Source organism: Physella acuta, unplaced genomic scaffold, assembly GCF_028476545.2.
Source record: "Physella acuta isolate Inbredline_101_S28 unplaced genomic scaffold, ASM2847654v3 ptg001146l, whole genome shotgun sequence".
NCBI classification, from domain to species: domain Eukaryota; kingdom Metazoa; phylum Mollusca; class Gastropoda; family Physidae; genus Physella; species Physella acuta.
Genome location: NW_026732663.1, coordinates 116,775 through 134,784, shown reverse-complemented (window position 1 = coordinate 134,784; position 18,010 = coordinate 116,775). Strand labels below are relative to the sequence as shown.

Sequence of the window (18,010 nt, the reverse complement as noted above, 5' to 3'; positions counted from 1 at the left end):
CTGAGTCCACATAGCTGTAACGGGTACTTAACTCACCTTGGGGAAAGTAAAAGCGGCTGGTCATTGAGTTGACCACACTATCCCATCAGAAGCCGAGATCACAGAATTGCAATTGTTTAAATATTGAGTGGGGTACTCGTGTTACTCCACAACGTACATAAGACCCGTTTTTTACCCACTGTATGTTTATAGTAACTTACTCAAAATGTTCATTCATAGAACACCTCACGCTTCTTAGCCGAATTTTTAACCCCTCCCCCCCCACCTAATCCGATCGCCACACATCGTATCACCAAAATAATGTCACTCTCACACTTCTTCACTAAAAACCAACCCCCTCCTCCTATGTAAGCATACAGTTTTTAAAACATCCTAATAAAAAATACAAGAATAAAATGACATAAACTTAGTCAAATATATGAAAACAACATTCAGATCAGCCTTATTAAGTTAAGTTGTTTCGAAATATCAAAACAATAAAACTACATTAAACATTAATTGCTATTGGATCAACAATCCCCACTAAATAATCCTTTAACCCAGGCCTACATAATCGGGCTTGGTGTTGTAAAAATTCTGCATACAGATTGTTCAAAATGCAACAATAAGGGTAGCATATTTTGCTGTCTTCTGACATTAAGAAGAATTCGACCCTTGACCTTTGTTGCATGGCGGATAATACATCTCGGATGGCATTCGTCATCTCAGAATCTCATCAAGGAAAATAACACACAATCGTAATGATACAAGAAAGGCCAGGGAGTTTGTTTCGTAAGATGGCCGGTGACAGATTTTTAAAGTTGCGAATTTGAATATGGCGTCGAGTTGAGCGTACGTGTGGTGAGTGGGATATAGGGGTGGGATAGAGGCTGTTTAAAGAGTGAAATGTCAATGAGTGCTGGGGCGGTCGAGCATGTGGGAGGAAGCTTTGAAGGGTAGCCGTGCACATTGATGTAGGGTGGGATAGTGGAGGGTGTGCGAGACGGTGTGTGTGTGGGGGGGGGGGGGGATTCCAATTTTCGGCTTCATTTTTCTGTGCTTATAGCTAAAAATAGGACACATAAACCAAGTAGAAATTTTTTTTGTAAATAGGAGGGGAAATATATATATATATATATATATATATATATATATATATATATATATATATATATATATATTGCATAGATACAACGCGTACATTCATATAACCAAATAGATAGAGAAGTGGTCTTCTGCACTACACGTCAATGTACGGAAAGAGGGCAAATCGAAATATATTACACGTATAGCGATAAAAAATATAAAGCAGACAACTTGGATTTCATTAAATAGGTAATTATGATTCAACGTCGTATTAGTCAATTTCATTGACCTCAGTATCGCTGGAGAGGTCAGTAAGCTGAACGTGTTGTTCAACAATTTTTTCTTGGATATGTTTCGCCTTTCCACATACATATGGTCAATACATTATTACCAACCCACATACCAACAAATTATTAACCAACCCCACATACTTCTACACACTGGCCTATATATTACTCCCCATGGTCTCATGGGGTTTTAAGGATAAACACATGTTTACAATATCAGCTCAAGTCTGCAAGTTACATTTAGTTGAGTACCAGACTCTTGCCTAGGCAGCTGGTTAATTGAGTAGGGTGATCACGACTCATTGACCTTCGACCTTCACGAAGCATACATCTATTTATAACTCACATCCTGTGTTGCCATGTAACGAATCTTTTTTAAATCCTTTTTTTTTCATTTTTAAAATTTTTGAGTTACGACCTGGCAAAGAGATGTTTTATAGACCTGAGTTATGGCTTTATGGTAAATATAAGCTGCATGTGTGAAACAGAACTGCTTTAATATATTAACAAGGTAAAAATATTATTTCGGAACATTCAACGTGTACTTACGAAATACGTGCTTTAAAATGTATGATACAAACTGTTTGCTACAAAATATAAGCTAAAATGTATGCAATAAAATGTGTGCTACAAAAAAGGCTGCAAAATGTAAGATAGTAGTAGAAACTAAGCCAAAAATCATATCACAATCTGTCAAGCACTATTAATTAATTAAACGAACAAGCAACAAAAAAACATGGCGTGTTTAATTAAATGTGTGTCAGTTCAAACAAATAAAACGAAAACATTTTAAAATTTAAATGTACGTGTGAGAAAAATATCATGAAAACGTACCCCCCCCCCCCGCCCACCAACACACATAGACACACGTAACACAACTTATTGTAATTTATTTCTTTGTATAAGGAAAGATAATTAGGGAAACAAGTCAGATAGCAATTCACTATCTGAAATGTTTAAATTATAATATTTCTTACAACCTATGTGTTCCCTTGTTGAGATACAGCGGTTTAATAATGACTCTTTCACAAAGGGAGGACACACTCTTAAAGTGGGGGGGGGGGGTCTGGCTTTTGTGACCAGGGGGATGAGTGTGTGTCAGAAAGTGTGACGGGGGGGGGGGGGGCAAAGGTAGGCTGAGGTGTGACGTAATTTTAGGCGGTTTGTGACCAAATTTTTTTTTTGTGAAACGAAATAAAATTCTAATTTTTCTTTGGTGCAATCTGAAGACATGATCATTGAATACACGTTTATTTTTTGTGCTACAAGATAACGCATACGATTACGTACATTTTGGACGATCATATCTAAATTCTGTATCAGCTAAAAATAGTTTCAGACCTGGCTTTATATATATATTTTTAAAAATTCATCCTTTTTCCAACTTTGTTGGAAATATAAAACTTAGGTAGGCCTACAGGTAAAAAAAAAAAAAAAAAAAAAACAGTTGACGCACGTAACAAAAAAATCCTTAGAAATGTGCAATTTAAAGCTCATCTAAACATCGTTTCGTGTACGATAGCGTTTTATCTCCGGCTTTTTTGTGTGGAAAAAAATACGTTGGGAAAACTATTAGATATAGGCCTACAGATTTGTTTCAGCAAGATTCTACTTGATAAAATAACATTAATCTTTTTTTCTTACTTACCATTCATAAAGATAATACACTACCTACAAATAAAACTTACAGTGGGATTTTAAATTATTATTTTTTTTTTACAGAGTGGAACCAGAGCCTCCCCCACCTCCACCAGAGGAGGTCACGATAACCCAGCCAGTCACGGTCATACCGTCCAACGCCACACCCCCTCGCCAAGGATGCATGGGAAAGAGGAGCCGGCTAGAGAAGGTTTTGCTCGTCTTGGTTATCTTCGTGCTCATCATCTGCTTGGGCTTCGTCGCTGCCTTTATCATTTTTTATTTCTTCGCCACTCCCCCCGTAGGTAAGCAACAGAAGGAGGTAAAGGAGTTAATATTTTGGATGATTTATTTAAGTAATGCTACGGCAGACGACTTGACTTTGTAGTTGCAGTAGAGATAAAGATATTGTTGAAGCATAAGACTTTTTAGTTGTAGTTGAGTTAAAGATATTGCTGTAGCAGATGACTTTGTAGTTGTAGTAGAATTAAATATATCGTTGAAGCATAGGACCTTTTAGTTGTAGTAGAGTTAAAGATATTGTAGTCGCAGATAATTATATAGATGCAGTTGAGTTAAAGATATTTTTTGTAGCAGATGATTACATAGGTGCAGTAGAGTTAAAGATATTGTTGAAGCATAGGACCTTTTAGTTGTAGTAGAGTTAAAGATATTGTAGTCGAAGATAATTATATAGATGCAGTAGAGTTAAAGATATTTTTTGTAGCAGATGATTACATAGGTGCAGTAGAGTTAAAGATATTGTTGAAGCATAGGACCTTTTAGTTGTAGTAGAGTTAAAGATATTGTGGTAGCAGATGATTATATAGGTGCAGTAGAGTTAAAGATATTTTTTGCCGCAGATGATTATATAGATGCAGTAGAGTTAAATATATTTTTTGTAGCAGATGATTATATAGATGCAGTAGAGTTAAATATATTGTTGTAGTAGTCGACTGTAGTTGCAGTAGAGTTAAAGATATTTTTGTAGTAGTCGACTGTAGTTGCAGTAGAGTTAAAGATATTGTAGTAGCAGGTGACTTTGTAGTTGCAGTAGAGTTAAAGATATTTTTGTAGCAGATGATTAAACCGTTGCAGTGGAGTTTGCAATATTGTTGAAGGAGATAACTTTATACTTTCAATAGTTCTAAAGATAATGTAAAAATATTCTCTAGTTGCAGTTAATTCAGTTTAACATAAGCAGAAGTAATAGGCCATTCCTCCTACTAAACATTCATGAACACAGCTCCTCTAATTCAATAATCCTCGTCATGTACTTTGTATTTCAGTAACATGTTTAACAGAGAACTGCGTACGATCAGGTATGTTTCAAAGTGTTTTTGTTTATTTCTGTTGGTGATGTACAGTGTTTCTGCCAGACTTTTTTCTCCAGGGGGTGGGGGGGGACTTGATATTTTCGGGGCCCGGGCAACATTTTCCGGGGGAGGGGGGGGGGACACTGGTAAAAGTATATTTTCTATATAAATTCCATTAATCTCCCCCCCCCCCCTCCGAAGAGATGCTTGGAAAAAACAATGGTGATGTGACAAACGATAATTTCAATAGGCGAACTAGTAGTTTGGAATTGAATAAGGTCTTATCTATCTATATATATAATTCTCTTCTTCGAGCCGTTAGAAAACAAGCTGCAAACGCTCTCCCTACCTCCCCACCCCTACATGGTTTTAGTGAGCTGTGTTCACTCTAAATGTTTACAAGCAGAGCCAACGATTTTAAACGTAGGGGGGGGGGGGGAGGGAAGGAAGGGGGGGGGGGGGGTTATGGTCCTTAACGAGCTACTTATAGTGTTTTAAAGAAATATTTTCAGTGTCAGCGTTGGTACTGTCGAATTCACAAATTATGAAATATTGAAAATTAGAAACAACTAAATAGCGGCGTATGTTATGCCGCGGGCCGGCTCGTAGATATGAAATGGCAACATATTTGTGTCAACCAGAAGCGGACCACTACCTCCCCTCCCCCATCCACACACACACATACAAACACATACACACACACACGTCCTTCTTTTATATGCTGGATTAACACAATGATGATGGGGATATTTTACTTTCAAATACACAATTTCCGGAAAACTGATATAATGGTTTGTGTAAAATGGGTACTTGTTTTGGAGAAAGGTAGATCTCTAAAGATGTTTTGGATGGTACATTTAGTAAAGAGAGTCTGTAAATGCAATGTTTGTATCTTTTTTGCACTAATTTCTTGGAACAGCGTTTCTTTCAGAATTTGGTATATCGTCTGTATAAGGGGGCGGGGGCTGTGGACGTCTGGGATTAAAATTTACGTGACGCGCCCCTGCAAGTTAATTCTTCCCCCCCCCCTCCGCCTTTCTCCCCATACACAGTTTAGCAGCTGACAGTGTTTCCTTCACACTTTTTCGGGGGGAGGGGGGCAAAATTTTCCGGGGTAGCAGGCGCCAGTAAAAGTATATATTTCCTATATAGATTTTATTTTGTTCGGAGCAACGCCCCCCCCTCCCCGGAGAGATTCCGGAAAGAATAACTGTCAGCTGAATCACCTGATGATAGATAATTATAATCTAAACTTTTAATGATGTCATTGATGTATAACCTCTACAAAAACTTTCGAAAATTAAAATACAGTACCTTAATTCCAGCGTTTCTCGTAAATTTGACTATTAAAAAGCAGAAATTATATAGCCTACATTTAAAGGCGTTTTTTTCCCTGGTAGATTATAATATGTTGATCTACTGTTTCGTCCACAGCATCACGCTTGAAAGAGAAAATGAACGAAAAAGTGAATCCATGCGACGATTTCTACGAATACGCTTGCGGTGGTTGGTTAAAAAAGCAGGAGCTCAAACCTCACGAAACGAAGATTGATTTAGCCTCAACAATCAATGATGGGAATTCGGTCAAGATCAAGGGTGAGCCTATGTTCTGATTAAACAAAAAAAGTACTATATCAAGATAAAGGGTGAGCCTATGTTCTGAAAAAACAAAACAAAAGTACTACATATTTATTCAGAAATATTAATATAAAACTAAAAAAAAAAAGATTGTTATTAAAAATAGTCCTAATTAATCTTGGTTTAACGAAGTCATGTGTGACAGTTATCAGTGTGTGTGTGGGGGGGGGGGGGGGGCGTTGTTATGTTATTTTTAAAGGGGATGGGGTCATTTCATTTAGGGAGGGGAAATATGGGGAGGGGGGGGGGGGGGAGGGGAGAGTTCTAACATTTCCTCTAATAACTTCTGATATGCCTACCAGTGTTTCTTCCAGACTTTTTTCTCCTGGTGGGTGGGGGGGGGGGGGGGGGGGGAGGGGCACTTTAAAATTTCCGGGGGAGGGGATGGACACTGTTAAAAGTATATATTTTCTAAATAAATTCCATTTTGTTTGTGGGGGGGCTGTAGACTTTCTTTTGGAGGGGGGGGGGGGAGGTGGTGAGTGGGCTCCCTCCCCCCCCACCCCCACCCAAAGAGATGACTGGAAGAAACAATGTTAGCAATATGCACAAAATATTAACAATTTGCACAGAATATTAACAGTATGCACATAATATTAACAATATGCTCAGGTAGGCTAACCTATTTATGTGATCTCCCTTCCAATATAAACACCTTGGCCTTCTTTACTTACTCTTAAGCCTGCACTAAGCCAAAGTATAGCATTTTAACCAGATAAAGATCATGCTCACATATGCCAGAACAATTAGATTATCTCTTACTGATCTGCCAAAATGGCACAGGAAGGTGAAGTAGTGCTTTGTGTAAAACAGCAATAACAGAATGAGCCAAGGGAGGCTACTTTTATGGTAGCATCTTTTCTTTTGATGCCTAGGACCTATGGGGCTTTTAAGTGAACATAGGCCCACAATTTTGATTCAGTTGATAAGAAGAACAATCTTAAATTTTCTGGAATTCTATTTTCACTTTTTGTTTAGTTAGTCTGTGCATAAATTAAAATATGGTTCTTTTAAAATTCACTCATGCATGTTAAATTACCTACTATCTGTGTATAGAATAAAGGAGAAAAATAATAATAAATAGTTATAACATCCTAGTAGTTTAATAGCAACCTTTCAGATCACAAGCAATACCAAAGTTTAAAATACAATATGGAGCTAGTATAAATGACACAATATGTTACCGTGAAGCTAATAAATTTTGTTAATGATTTACAGGTTTGTTGGAAATGAAAAATGAAGCCAAAGACCCTGCCTATAAAAAATTGCCTAGATTATTCTATTCCAGGTGTATGGACTTAAGTAAGTTCTTAATATCATAATACAAAATTAGTGAATAAACTTGCATTTATTGAATAGCTAAGTACTGCAAGAAGTACAAACCTTCAAGGGCAATAATCCAGATAATCTGTAACAAAATTCACTTATTTACTGGATTATTCTATTCCCGGTGTATGGACTTAAGTAAGTTCTTAATATCATAATACAAAATTAGTGAATAAACTTGCATTTATTGAATAGCTAAGTACTGCAAGAAGTACAAACCTTCAAGGGCAATAATCCAGATAATCTGTAACAAAATTCACTTATTTACTGGATATACGAAATAAAATTCAAGTCTTTGTTTTCTGTCTTCGTTATCATTTTATACCAAATATTGTGAGTTAGTACGTAAAATATGAAACAATTACAAATACAACTTAATTGTATTAGATACAATATGATTGTTGATAAAACGTTTTTATTTGTTGCCTAAAAAATGTTTTAAAAATAAATTAAAGTTGTTAAAAAGCATTTATCTATAATGATAGAACTTTCTTTTATTAAAAACTGATCTATAATTGATGATTATTAGATTTAAAAAAAAATATTAGATTGCTATAAAAATTATAAAAAATCCACCATTCAGTAATTTGATCAAATTGAAATGTGTCTTATGTCTTCAGACAGATTGAATGTGAGGGGTGCTGAGCCATTTCTTAAACTGGTCGAGAGCATCGGCAAGTTCCCATCCTTGGACAGCACCTGGAATGAAACAGATTTTAAATTGGAGGACATTTTGATTAAATTGGCTAGACATCGTAAGTTTTTCTGGTTAGTGTGCAGGTTTCAATACACCTTAGTTTACACATTATAATTACATAACTCGAATGGCAGGCCATGGGATTTTTTTTTAACTTAAGATCATTTAAATGTCTGTCTGATTTAGCAGTTTGAAACGATGCGGTTAAATGGTAGAGATTATGATAGGTTACCTTACCCGTATGATACCCTTGAGTAAGTCCAGGTTTAATTAGTATTAACCAAGCTTGGAACAGTATTATTGATTTTTCTTTTGAACATTAGGCTACTTTTTCATATGCGACTACTATTTTTGATGTGGGGCAATGCTATATTTTCTTTTGGGACAATTCTATTTTATCCTTTGGAAGTGTAGTATATTTTTTTCTGGGACTGCTAGTTTTCCCTGTGCGACAGTACTATATATACCTCTGGCACATTACGACTTTCTCCTTTTAAACAATACTATTTTTTTCCTTTGGGACAGTAATATTTTTCCTATGAGATAATACTATTTTCCCTTTAGGCACAATATTATTTTCTCTGTGACATTACTATATATAGACTAGCTCTGGGACAATACTTTTTTTCCTTTTTAAACAATGTTTTTCCTTAGGGACAGTAATATTTTTCCTATGGGATAATACTATTTTCCCTTTTGGCACAGTAATATTTTTTTTCTGGGACAGTATTATTTTTCCTTTGGGACAGCATTATTTTTTTCCTTTTAATAACAATTAGTGGGCTCTGCTGAATAATATAACCTATAGTTTGCCCAAGACACTCTCAGTGCGATCAAAATTATTGTGCAATGTACATTTCCCTTTAGTGTGATAAAACACATGTTTCAATATATTTAACTTCCTTGTCTCACTAAAGGTTTGAATGATTTAAGTTTTTAAATTTTAAATTATTCTCAAATTTTATGGAGTAATGCAGACATATAATTTAGATATACTGAACTTCTCATACAATTCCTCTACATAAATTAAAAAGAAGATAGCAAAGCCAACCACAGAAGAAAGTAATTTTGAAAAAAATGCTATACCACAAACACAACCATTCTGACAACTTTTATCTAGTCTTGATAATAAACAATTGATAATAAACTAATTTTAGGGGAGACAGTCTATTACCCCTTTTTTTGTCTGCTAAAATAAACAAATAACCAAATAAAATTAAAATATACTTGCCAATGTTATGAAAATAATATGTTTGAAAAAAGATGAAATTTGATCCTGGTCATTATTTTGCAGGTTTGATGCCCTTGGTAACATTGTATGTGCACAGGGATATTAAAAACGTGGATAAGAATAAAATATATGTAAGTGTTCTTTACAAATTATTTTATTTTGTCTTAAAAATGAATGACCACCATTCATCTACACAAATATATTTTTGTGAAAATAAAATACATAAAATCTTGTTATTTAGTATTTTTTCCAAATATGCAAAATAACATTGAACTAGCATAATTATTCTCATTCATCCCATTAACCTTTAATTATTGACCATTTACTACCATCTACCAAGGTTTGCTTTGAATTACAATCTTAAACCCCAATCAGCTTATTACCATCAGTCACATTTTATTGCCCCCTTCAAACCTACACATTAGTTATGATCTTATTCAAATCTATCACATTATTAGTTAAAACCTTAAATTTTTTCACTATAATAGTTACAACTTTGTTCATCACTACCTCCAAATTTACCACCGAATTGAGTATTATTTTCAAAACTCTCACTCTATTATCTTCATAACTCTTTCCTGAATAATGAACCTATAGGAGCCTATCTTAAATTATTATATAATGTAGGCCCTATCCTAAAATATAATATAATGATAGGAATCTGTAAAAATATTTTAGATAACTGATGCATCACTGACACTGAGCAATAAAGCATCGTACCAGGAGGGTAGGAATGATCAGCGTGTTAAGAGCTATGAAAAATGGTTCATCGACACTCTGGTTCAGCTTGACGTTGATAAACAAGATGCAGAGACAGATGCAAAAGATGTTGTGGATTTTGAAATCAAACTTGCTAAAGTAAGAATGATGTCCTTGGTTCAGTTATTAAATAAGATACTTCAGTGCATTCAGTGTTTCTTCACTTTTGTTGAGGGTCCAGCAGGTTACCCATTTTAATTCTGTGATGATTAAATTTGTATATTTAATCATAAAAATGTCCCAGATCGCAGTTATGTATTGTAAGACAAAAATGTCCATACATTTTTTTGAATATATCATAATGGAAATGTCCACAATTTTAATTGCATATTTCAAGACAAAAATGTCAGAAAATTCAGTTGAATGTCTCATGACAAAATTTCAAAATATATTAGTTAAAGTTATTATATGACAAAATTGTAACAACTTTTAGTTGAATATTTCATGCCAAAAATGTCAATGCTTACAGCTCATGAGAAGTGATGTAGATAAAACAGATCAGGAATCAACCTACAACTCTATGAGTGTGGCAACTTTGCTTGGAAAATACACCTGGGTATGGACCTTTAAAATTACTTTAAAACATTTAACTTCATTGGCAGGTAATAATTTAATTTTTACAAAGAACTAATTTTAGTGGTATCATAATAGAAATTCTTGTTGTTGCAGAGTTTCGCAAATTCCTTTATTATTATAACCCAAAAATAAACAGAAGACAGGTGTCTAAAAAAAACACTTTAAACATGTGCATCACAAAACATAGTGAAATCAATCTGATAATACATTTTATAAAACACTCCAACTGGATTGACTTTTCACATAAAACTATGTTGTTAAAGCAGTAAAATTTATTTGCAAATAGAGGAAGACTGCTGAATTTTTGTCAGTCCTCTTTGTTATATACTATGAAGATCATTTTTGAATTTAAAGGATTCCATTACAAATGATCCTGAGATATTTTGTCTGGGATATTTTGTCTGCGATTATTTGTTCTGTCACTGTTTTTAGATATCAGAATAAAGCAAAACAAATAACTTCAAAACATGTGGTAAAGTGGAAAAAATATTGTTTAAAAAAAGTTATCATCAGAATGTAGCCTACAAAAGCCATTAATTCAAGTTTGTTTTATTTTTGTAGTTAAATTGGTTGGAGTTACTTCAAGGACTAGCATCACCTTACAGTATTTTCATTGGTAATGAGGAAATAATTATCAACATGGAACCTGCATATCTTGAGAAACTGGGGGAAGTGCTCAAAAATACACCAAAAAGGTATGAAGTAGATTTTTTAGTTGTGATTGAAACTATATATTGGATGAGAAATTCTTTGAACTGTGTGCTACAACATTTGTAATGTATTTAAATGGTGTATGTTTCTTGACATAAAATTGAAGAAAGGAATGATCATTTTCTTGTAATAAAAACACATGTTTATAAAAGAGTGAGCCCATTATTTCTATTCATTGCCTGTATTTTATAGGTTAGTTTAATCAATTGATATAGAACTTTTTGTAAATCCTAATAGTTTTGAATTCAAATCACCAGATTAAAGGAAAATTCTATTCATTTACATATTAGAATTGTGCAAAATTACTTAATTGCCTGATATTTCTATTTGCTTTTGTTAATGTTATGTTTTAATGTAGCTATATTGTCTTGTGTTTCAAGTATTTTTTTTAAATGAAAAATAATTTCATGTTGTCTGTAACTTTTATAAAATTGAGTTATATTCAGTAGCAACATTGAATAGGCACCGATTTTGTTTACTAATTTGAAGATAATACTCAAGATTTGCATTGTCATTTAAAATTTAAAAAACCTATTAGTTGTTACCTGCCAACCATCTTCCTACTTATTTGTGTGCTCTTTCCTTTACAAGATTTTAAACTTTGATCATCCTAACTAAAGTCACACACCCTATTGTTTCATTGGATTTTAAACTTTTAACTCACAAAATTTTCATTTTAATGAAAATAAAGCTATAACTTTCTTAAGGTTCAGTAGAATTTAACAGCTCTTTTTTTAATGTAAAATATTTCTATCCCTTCAATCTACTTCAGCAACTTTGCAGTGAGAAATATTTTTATCTTAGGGTCCAGGCTAACTACCTCATGTCCAAGCTGCTTGGCTTTACTGAACTACTGAGCACCAACTTCACACTTCTCTATGACCAACTGATAGCGGTTTGTGAATTCTTCTTTTAAATAATAATTGTTTTGGTCCTTTTTGAATTATTTGAAAATGTATTCAGTCATGACAAATATAATAAGTAACTTTCAAAAAATATGCTTGTTAAGATCAAAGTTGCTTATACAAACTACCATGATAGCTGAGAAGATGCTATCTGGAACATTAAAAATGTAGCTAAATGCATTGCCTAAGTTTGATGAGAGGGTCAATATGCCTTTTTTTTATTGATGTTAAGAAAATAGTAATCAACATGGATTCTTCATAGCCAAAAATAAAAAAAAAATAGATTTAAAATATGCAAATGCAGAGCACTTAAAAGTATTTTTTATTCTACATCAAACTGACATTTTAGCCAGAGATTTCACTTTAGTATCACAAACTTTGATTGGCAACATTATTAGTCATGATTTCATTTTTTGTATATTATTGTTTCTATATTGATTTAGGGAATATAAACTCTTATATACTGCCAATCATATAATAGTTAATCTTTTACTTCAAATTTTGAACCCCTGAGCTTTAATTTAGATTTCATACAATTTAGTTTTCAAATTTCCAACAAATTCTTATTTGTTTAATAAATTACCTCCCTTTCTAGGCAACACTAAAGACCCAGCCAAGGCCTAGATGGGAGAAGTGTGTAGAGGAAGCAACTGCCTTGTTCCCTGATGCAATTAGTCGAATGTACATAGACAACTTTTTCAGCAAAGAAGCTAAAGAATATGTGAGTATTAATGTTTTTCTAAACATTCAATCTTTTAAATTTTTTTGTAGAACTGTAACTTCCAGAATGTTTTTGGTTAAAGCAGCCAAATTGAATGTAAATCATTGATTTGTTACTGTTAGAACAAATAATTTTGTTAAAATCAGTAATTTCATAAAAATTGAGCTAGTAAACAGCCATTTAAAAAATATATAGATCTACATATGGTTGTAAATGTATATTTCATCCTTTGAATACATATAGTTTTCTACTTATGTGAAGTTATGTTCTCTAGAGAAGAAAAAAATCTTTATTTCCTACAACTAATGCAGGCCTAATTAAGAGATGGGCAATTAAAAATAATTTTAAAAGATTATCCTATTTATTAGTTTTTTTTAAATTATCAGTGGAATACACACCATAATAGTTTTTCTAATTATACAGTATATTTCCAATATGATTTTCACATCAACATTGAAATTGTGTTATCTTTAACTCATTGTTAACTCCATTTTTTTAACAGCTAAGCACAATGATAAGTGATTTGACTGAAGCTTTTAAAGAATTACTGCATGAGAATACTTGGATGACTAAAGAGACCAAGAAAAAAGCAGAGGATAAGGTTGTGCATATTATTAGTAAACTTCTAAAATTATTCTAAAATTATGCTTTACATTAGCTTTTATATCTAAGCAATGCTATTGAAATTAAGAGCGATCAATTAAAGCATTGTCAATCTTCATTTTTTAAAAAAGTATTTGAATAATAATAAAACAAATTTAAGTTTACAACATTACCTAGTAGTAGATTGCCTAAGAATAAAGCATAAAATATGTTACATCAGATTTAATTTAATGATTAAAATTTACAAATATTTTATATATTCTTTTTGAGTAACATGGAATCTGTTTGTGTACAAAGACAATCTGCCATTTATAAATAGTTTCCAATTTACAATTATCCAACTCAGATAATTTAACTTTGGTCTAATGTACCAATTCATAACACTAGCTACCTTGAAACTACTTGTTCTGGTGCTTTTCCTATTCTTTTAAAAATATCCTGCTTTTTACCTCCAAGTTTTTGTACATTGCAGCTCAATGCAATTGGTTCTAAAATTGGATATCCAGATTATATTCTTGATGATGTTCAACTTAACACTCTGTATTCAAATGCAAGTATTTTTTTTTTTTGCTTACATTCCATTGATTAAATTCTATAAAGCAATAATAAACTTCTAAAACTCAATTGTTAACTAAACAAAAACATTCTAATAAATAATTAGTACATATAACATGTGATTTATTATGTGTTGCTACTTCATTATTTAAATCTGAATTTGTTTATCTGTCAAGATTTTCTCAAAAGAAACAGAATATTTTGAAACCAATACAGCCTACCTTAATAACGCAGCTGAAAATAATATTAAGAAACTGAGGGAACCAAAGGATAAGAGCAAGTAAGAAAAATATTTTATATTCTATTAAAAACATTTTTTTTACTATACACAAAAATCACTGTCATAGTAATCATGTCTTCCAATTATAAGTCTTTAACATGGTTTGTGTTACTGAATTGTTGAAACTGATTTTTTAATTTAATTTCCATGCCCTTTTTTATAATAAGAAATGTTTATAGCAATGGCCTAGTATTTCTGAATTATTTGTTGGCATGGACTACAACACAATTTCCAAAAAAATGATAAATGAAGCTTTGGTAAAAAAAAAAGTCTTCTTCTTCATTCTTAATTGTAGCATTTGAAGAGATTTTGATAAAAGTCAACTTTATATAATTTGTCAAAAAAGTTTTTTATCAATCATTGATTAAAATAATGCAAGTATATTATATGGAATGTGTTTCAGTGTCAAAAGCTGGTAACTAAAAATACATTTTTTTTTCAGGTGGCCTGTCCCAGCAATTACAGTCAATGCTAATTACGATACTTTAAATAATGAAATTAGTAAGCTAAACATTTTTTCATGCTTAAACAATGCGAAGAAAAATTAAAATGTACTACAGTTTATACTTTTTAAAATATATATTAAGTATGTTATTTCAAACATTTACACTCATACTTGTGAAATTAAAATATAATATAATTTTTTAGTCTTTCCTGCTGCTTTCCTGCAACTTCCCCTCTACAGTCAGGATTTTTCAAGGTATGATGTATATTCTCAACCCAACCCAACGTTAAGTCACATGAAACTCAAATAAACATGCTTTTAATATTCATTATTTATTTTTGAACCATTTGATAAGATATTAATTTTACTGTTGTTATTCTTTATTAAAATCCCCCAACAATGTGCAAGCTTACACTATTTTTGTATTAAAAAATTCTCCAATAATTTATAAATTTTAAAAAGGCCTTTATATACAAAAACAAACTGTTTGATTTTGACTGTAAAGAGTAAAATAATTAAATGTAGTTAGTGAGAAAGTTAAAAGTTACAAAAGTTATCATTTTCTGCATTGTTCCATCTTCAACAATTACCAATTTTATTGTTAAAATTATTCATTTAAATGATTGAATTAGCAAAAAGATGATTTGTTACTATGATTGTTTAAAAAGAACAACAGATTTTACTTAACATTATGTTCATTAGAGTTGAAAGGTGGTTGAAGGAGAGATAATAATCTCTTTTTTTATAGCCTGAAAGTCCAGAAAAAGATAACCATACTGAAATTGCATTTTTTGCAGTGATTCAAAATAGTTGACATTTGCATCAAAAGCAAAGATGTTGCCTATTTTTAAAAGTTAAATTTTTATATTTTACAGCTGAGTAGAAGATAGAATACAGTTAATATTTAGGCAAATCGTATTACCAATTGTATTTCACTGTCATTGATGCTAATATCGAGAACAAAATTCAGAAGGGAAAGTAAAGTGTTGCTATTGAAACAAAAAACAAAGTGTGTCTTCCCTGACAAAATTGAAAAGAAATTCCTGTATTTACTATTTATTGCTTTGTTTTCTTTAGCTCGATGAATTATGGTGCGATTGGAATTGTAGTCGGCCATGAAATAACTCATGGTTTTGACAATATGGGTGAGTTTTGTCCACAGACATTACACAATTTTTATTTCTGCTCTAACCAATAACAACTACTGACAATTCCCTTGCAGTTCTGAGGGATATGGTACAGTGGGATCTATGTATGGCAGGTTGTTAACTAAAGGGTTTTATGGTAATGGTAAGTGTACAGGCATCATGCATGGCATATACTGCCCAGATCAATCAGGAGTGCCTGAAAATAGAAAGAATAGTGAAGAAAACCTGCAAAATTGTGCATGTGTTAGAAAACAAGAATGGCGGAGAAAATACTGCAAAATTGTGCATGTGTTAGAAAAAAGGATATTGGAGAAAAAATCTGCAAAACTTTGCATGTGTCAAAAAAGAAAATGGCGGAGGAAAATCTTTGCATGAGCTTAAACTCCTGTCAAAATTTATAATCTCTTTCTATCAGCTAATTAGATATTTGTAGTTTTCTCTTTCTCTTACCTCAATTTAAAAGGAAATATTTCATCTGTTTAGCATAAAATCTGTTTTATTGCACAATGCTAAATGCTAACAACCAACATAAGGGGACTGGAACAGACTACAATCTTTTATTAATAGCTGTATATGGCAAATCCTAAATATAATGTGGTTTGATACAATACCTTACACAACACTATGGTACTATGCACAATGGTGCAACAAATTTGGAAAAAAAGGCCAAATTTTTAAGCAGATAGCAACAGGTATTACCAGACAAGCCATATCATGCAATTCATAAATTTTAAGGAAAAACTGCTAGACACATAGTATAGAGAAATAAAAAAAAGACATGAAAGATTGGAACGAGTTTAATAAAATTGATAGAAATGGCAAAGGACAGAAAAGCATGGAAGGATGTTATAAATAGCCTATGCTCAGTGGAAGTTAAAAAAGTGAAGAAAAAGAGAAAACTTCTGTTTCAAATTCTTCTTTACCACAGTTATTTGTATCCTGATGGTCATGCTTTATAAAAATGAACCAGTAAATATCTATAAAAGATTAGCTTTGAGAAAACTGGTTACTTCTTTAAGCTTTATATTTGTTTCTATCACAGCTTCTTCCGATTGTAAATAAAATTCCCAGTATTTGAATTTAAACCACGTTAAAGTCTATCAGAGGTTCTGCAGTGATAGATTAGAATAGAATGGCTTTCTGTTCACTCTCCTGCATGTTTTTTTACCTTGCACCAAACTTGGAAATTTCACAAGAACTGCAGTTTTTAAGGCTATGTGCCTGAAGTAATGATTCTAGGCTTTAGGCTCACAGTTGAATTCACTTGTTCTTCTGATAAAGTTTATCCTGAGACACTGTTTATTGTATAGGTATAGCCGATAAAAAAAAATCCACAACATGTTGATCAACTACCTAAAACTTATTGTCTTTAGGCCTATATTTATTTTTTCCTAACCATATATCAACAAACGTTCTTGTGTTTAGACTATTTTACAAAAGATTAGACTCTTAACTATATTACTAAAACACTGTTTAAATACGGACTATAATTTGTAATACATTTATTTCGTTGATTTTGATCATCACTTCTTTTTCAATCGAAAAGGGAGCTCATCAGTTGAATAATAAAGTGAGTTACTTTCTCTTCACATAAAAAAAAGGCAGCCACTATGATAAGGATGGAGTGTACAGGGACTGGTGGACAGATGAAGACAAGGCAAACTTCAAATCTCGTTCCCAGTGCTTTGTTGATCAGTATGGATGTTACAGTTGGGACGGACACAGTGTAAGGCTTTTTTTTTTAACTAATCAAATTTTCTGTTATCTGTTAGACAAAAAAAGTTAATTTGTTGGCCGATTTTTTTTTCTGTGATTTTGCCGTCTCCCAAGGTATTAGGACTAGATATAATATCTAGTAGTAGTATTCCTGTGATATTTATTATTTGTAGAAGGCTGCCTCAGTTTCTCTCCTCCTTTGGATATTCCACTCAAGCACCTGACATGCCACATTTGTATACATCTTTTGCAGCATATGCCCAATGCAGCATCAATTTCTTCTTCCTGTTAAATTTTTTTTTAGTTTGTCTTTATAAAAGTACAAAAAAAGTCACACATTTTGTAACAGTCTGAACTCCATCTCCTTGTAGTTTGTAACATTATTTAAGTAAA

General features: G+C 32.4%; 1 protein-coding gene across 4 annotated transcripts in view; it reads left to right on the top strand.

Moving 5' to 3' along the window:
• Window positions 1–18,010, top strand: part of LOC131956391 (neprilysin) — a 35,079-nt gene that overhangs the window by 14,143 nt on the left and 2,926 nt on the right. The window contains exons 2-19 of one of the 4 annotated variants that reach the window (XM_059320793.1): window positions 3,075–3,295; window positions 4,280–4,312; window positions 5,741–5,902; window positions 7,163–7,246; window positions 7,891–8,025; window positions 9,262–9,329; window positions 9,877–10,056; window positions 10,427–10,513; window positions 11,095–11,228; window positions 12,049–12,139; window positions 12,745–12,870; window positions 13,373–13,471; window positions 13,946–14,023; window positions 14,205–14,308; window positions 14,751–14,809; window positions 14,957–15,008; window positions 15,976–16,043; window positions 17,503–17,627. In XM_059320793.1, the coding sequence (XP_059176776.1) occupies window positions 3,075–3,295; window positions 4,280–4,312; window positions 5,741–5,902; window positions 7,163–7,246; window positions 7,891–8,025; window positions 9,262–9,329; window positions 9,877–10,056; window positions 10,427–10,513; window positions 11,095–11,228; window positions 12,049–12,139; window positions 12,745–12,870; window positions 13,373–13,471; window positions 13,946–14,023; window positions 14,205–14,308; window positions 14,751–14,809; window positions 14,957–15,008; window positions 15,976–16,043; window positions 17,503–17,627 (1,906 nt within the window). The other 3 variants (XM_059320791.1, XM_059320794.1, XM_059320795.1) reach the window with 3 other exon arrangements.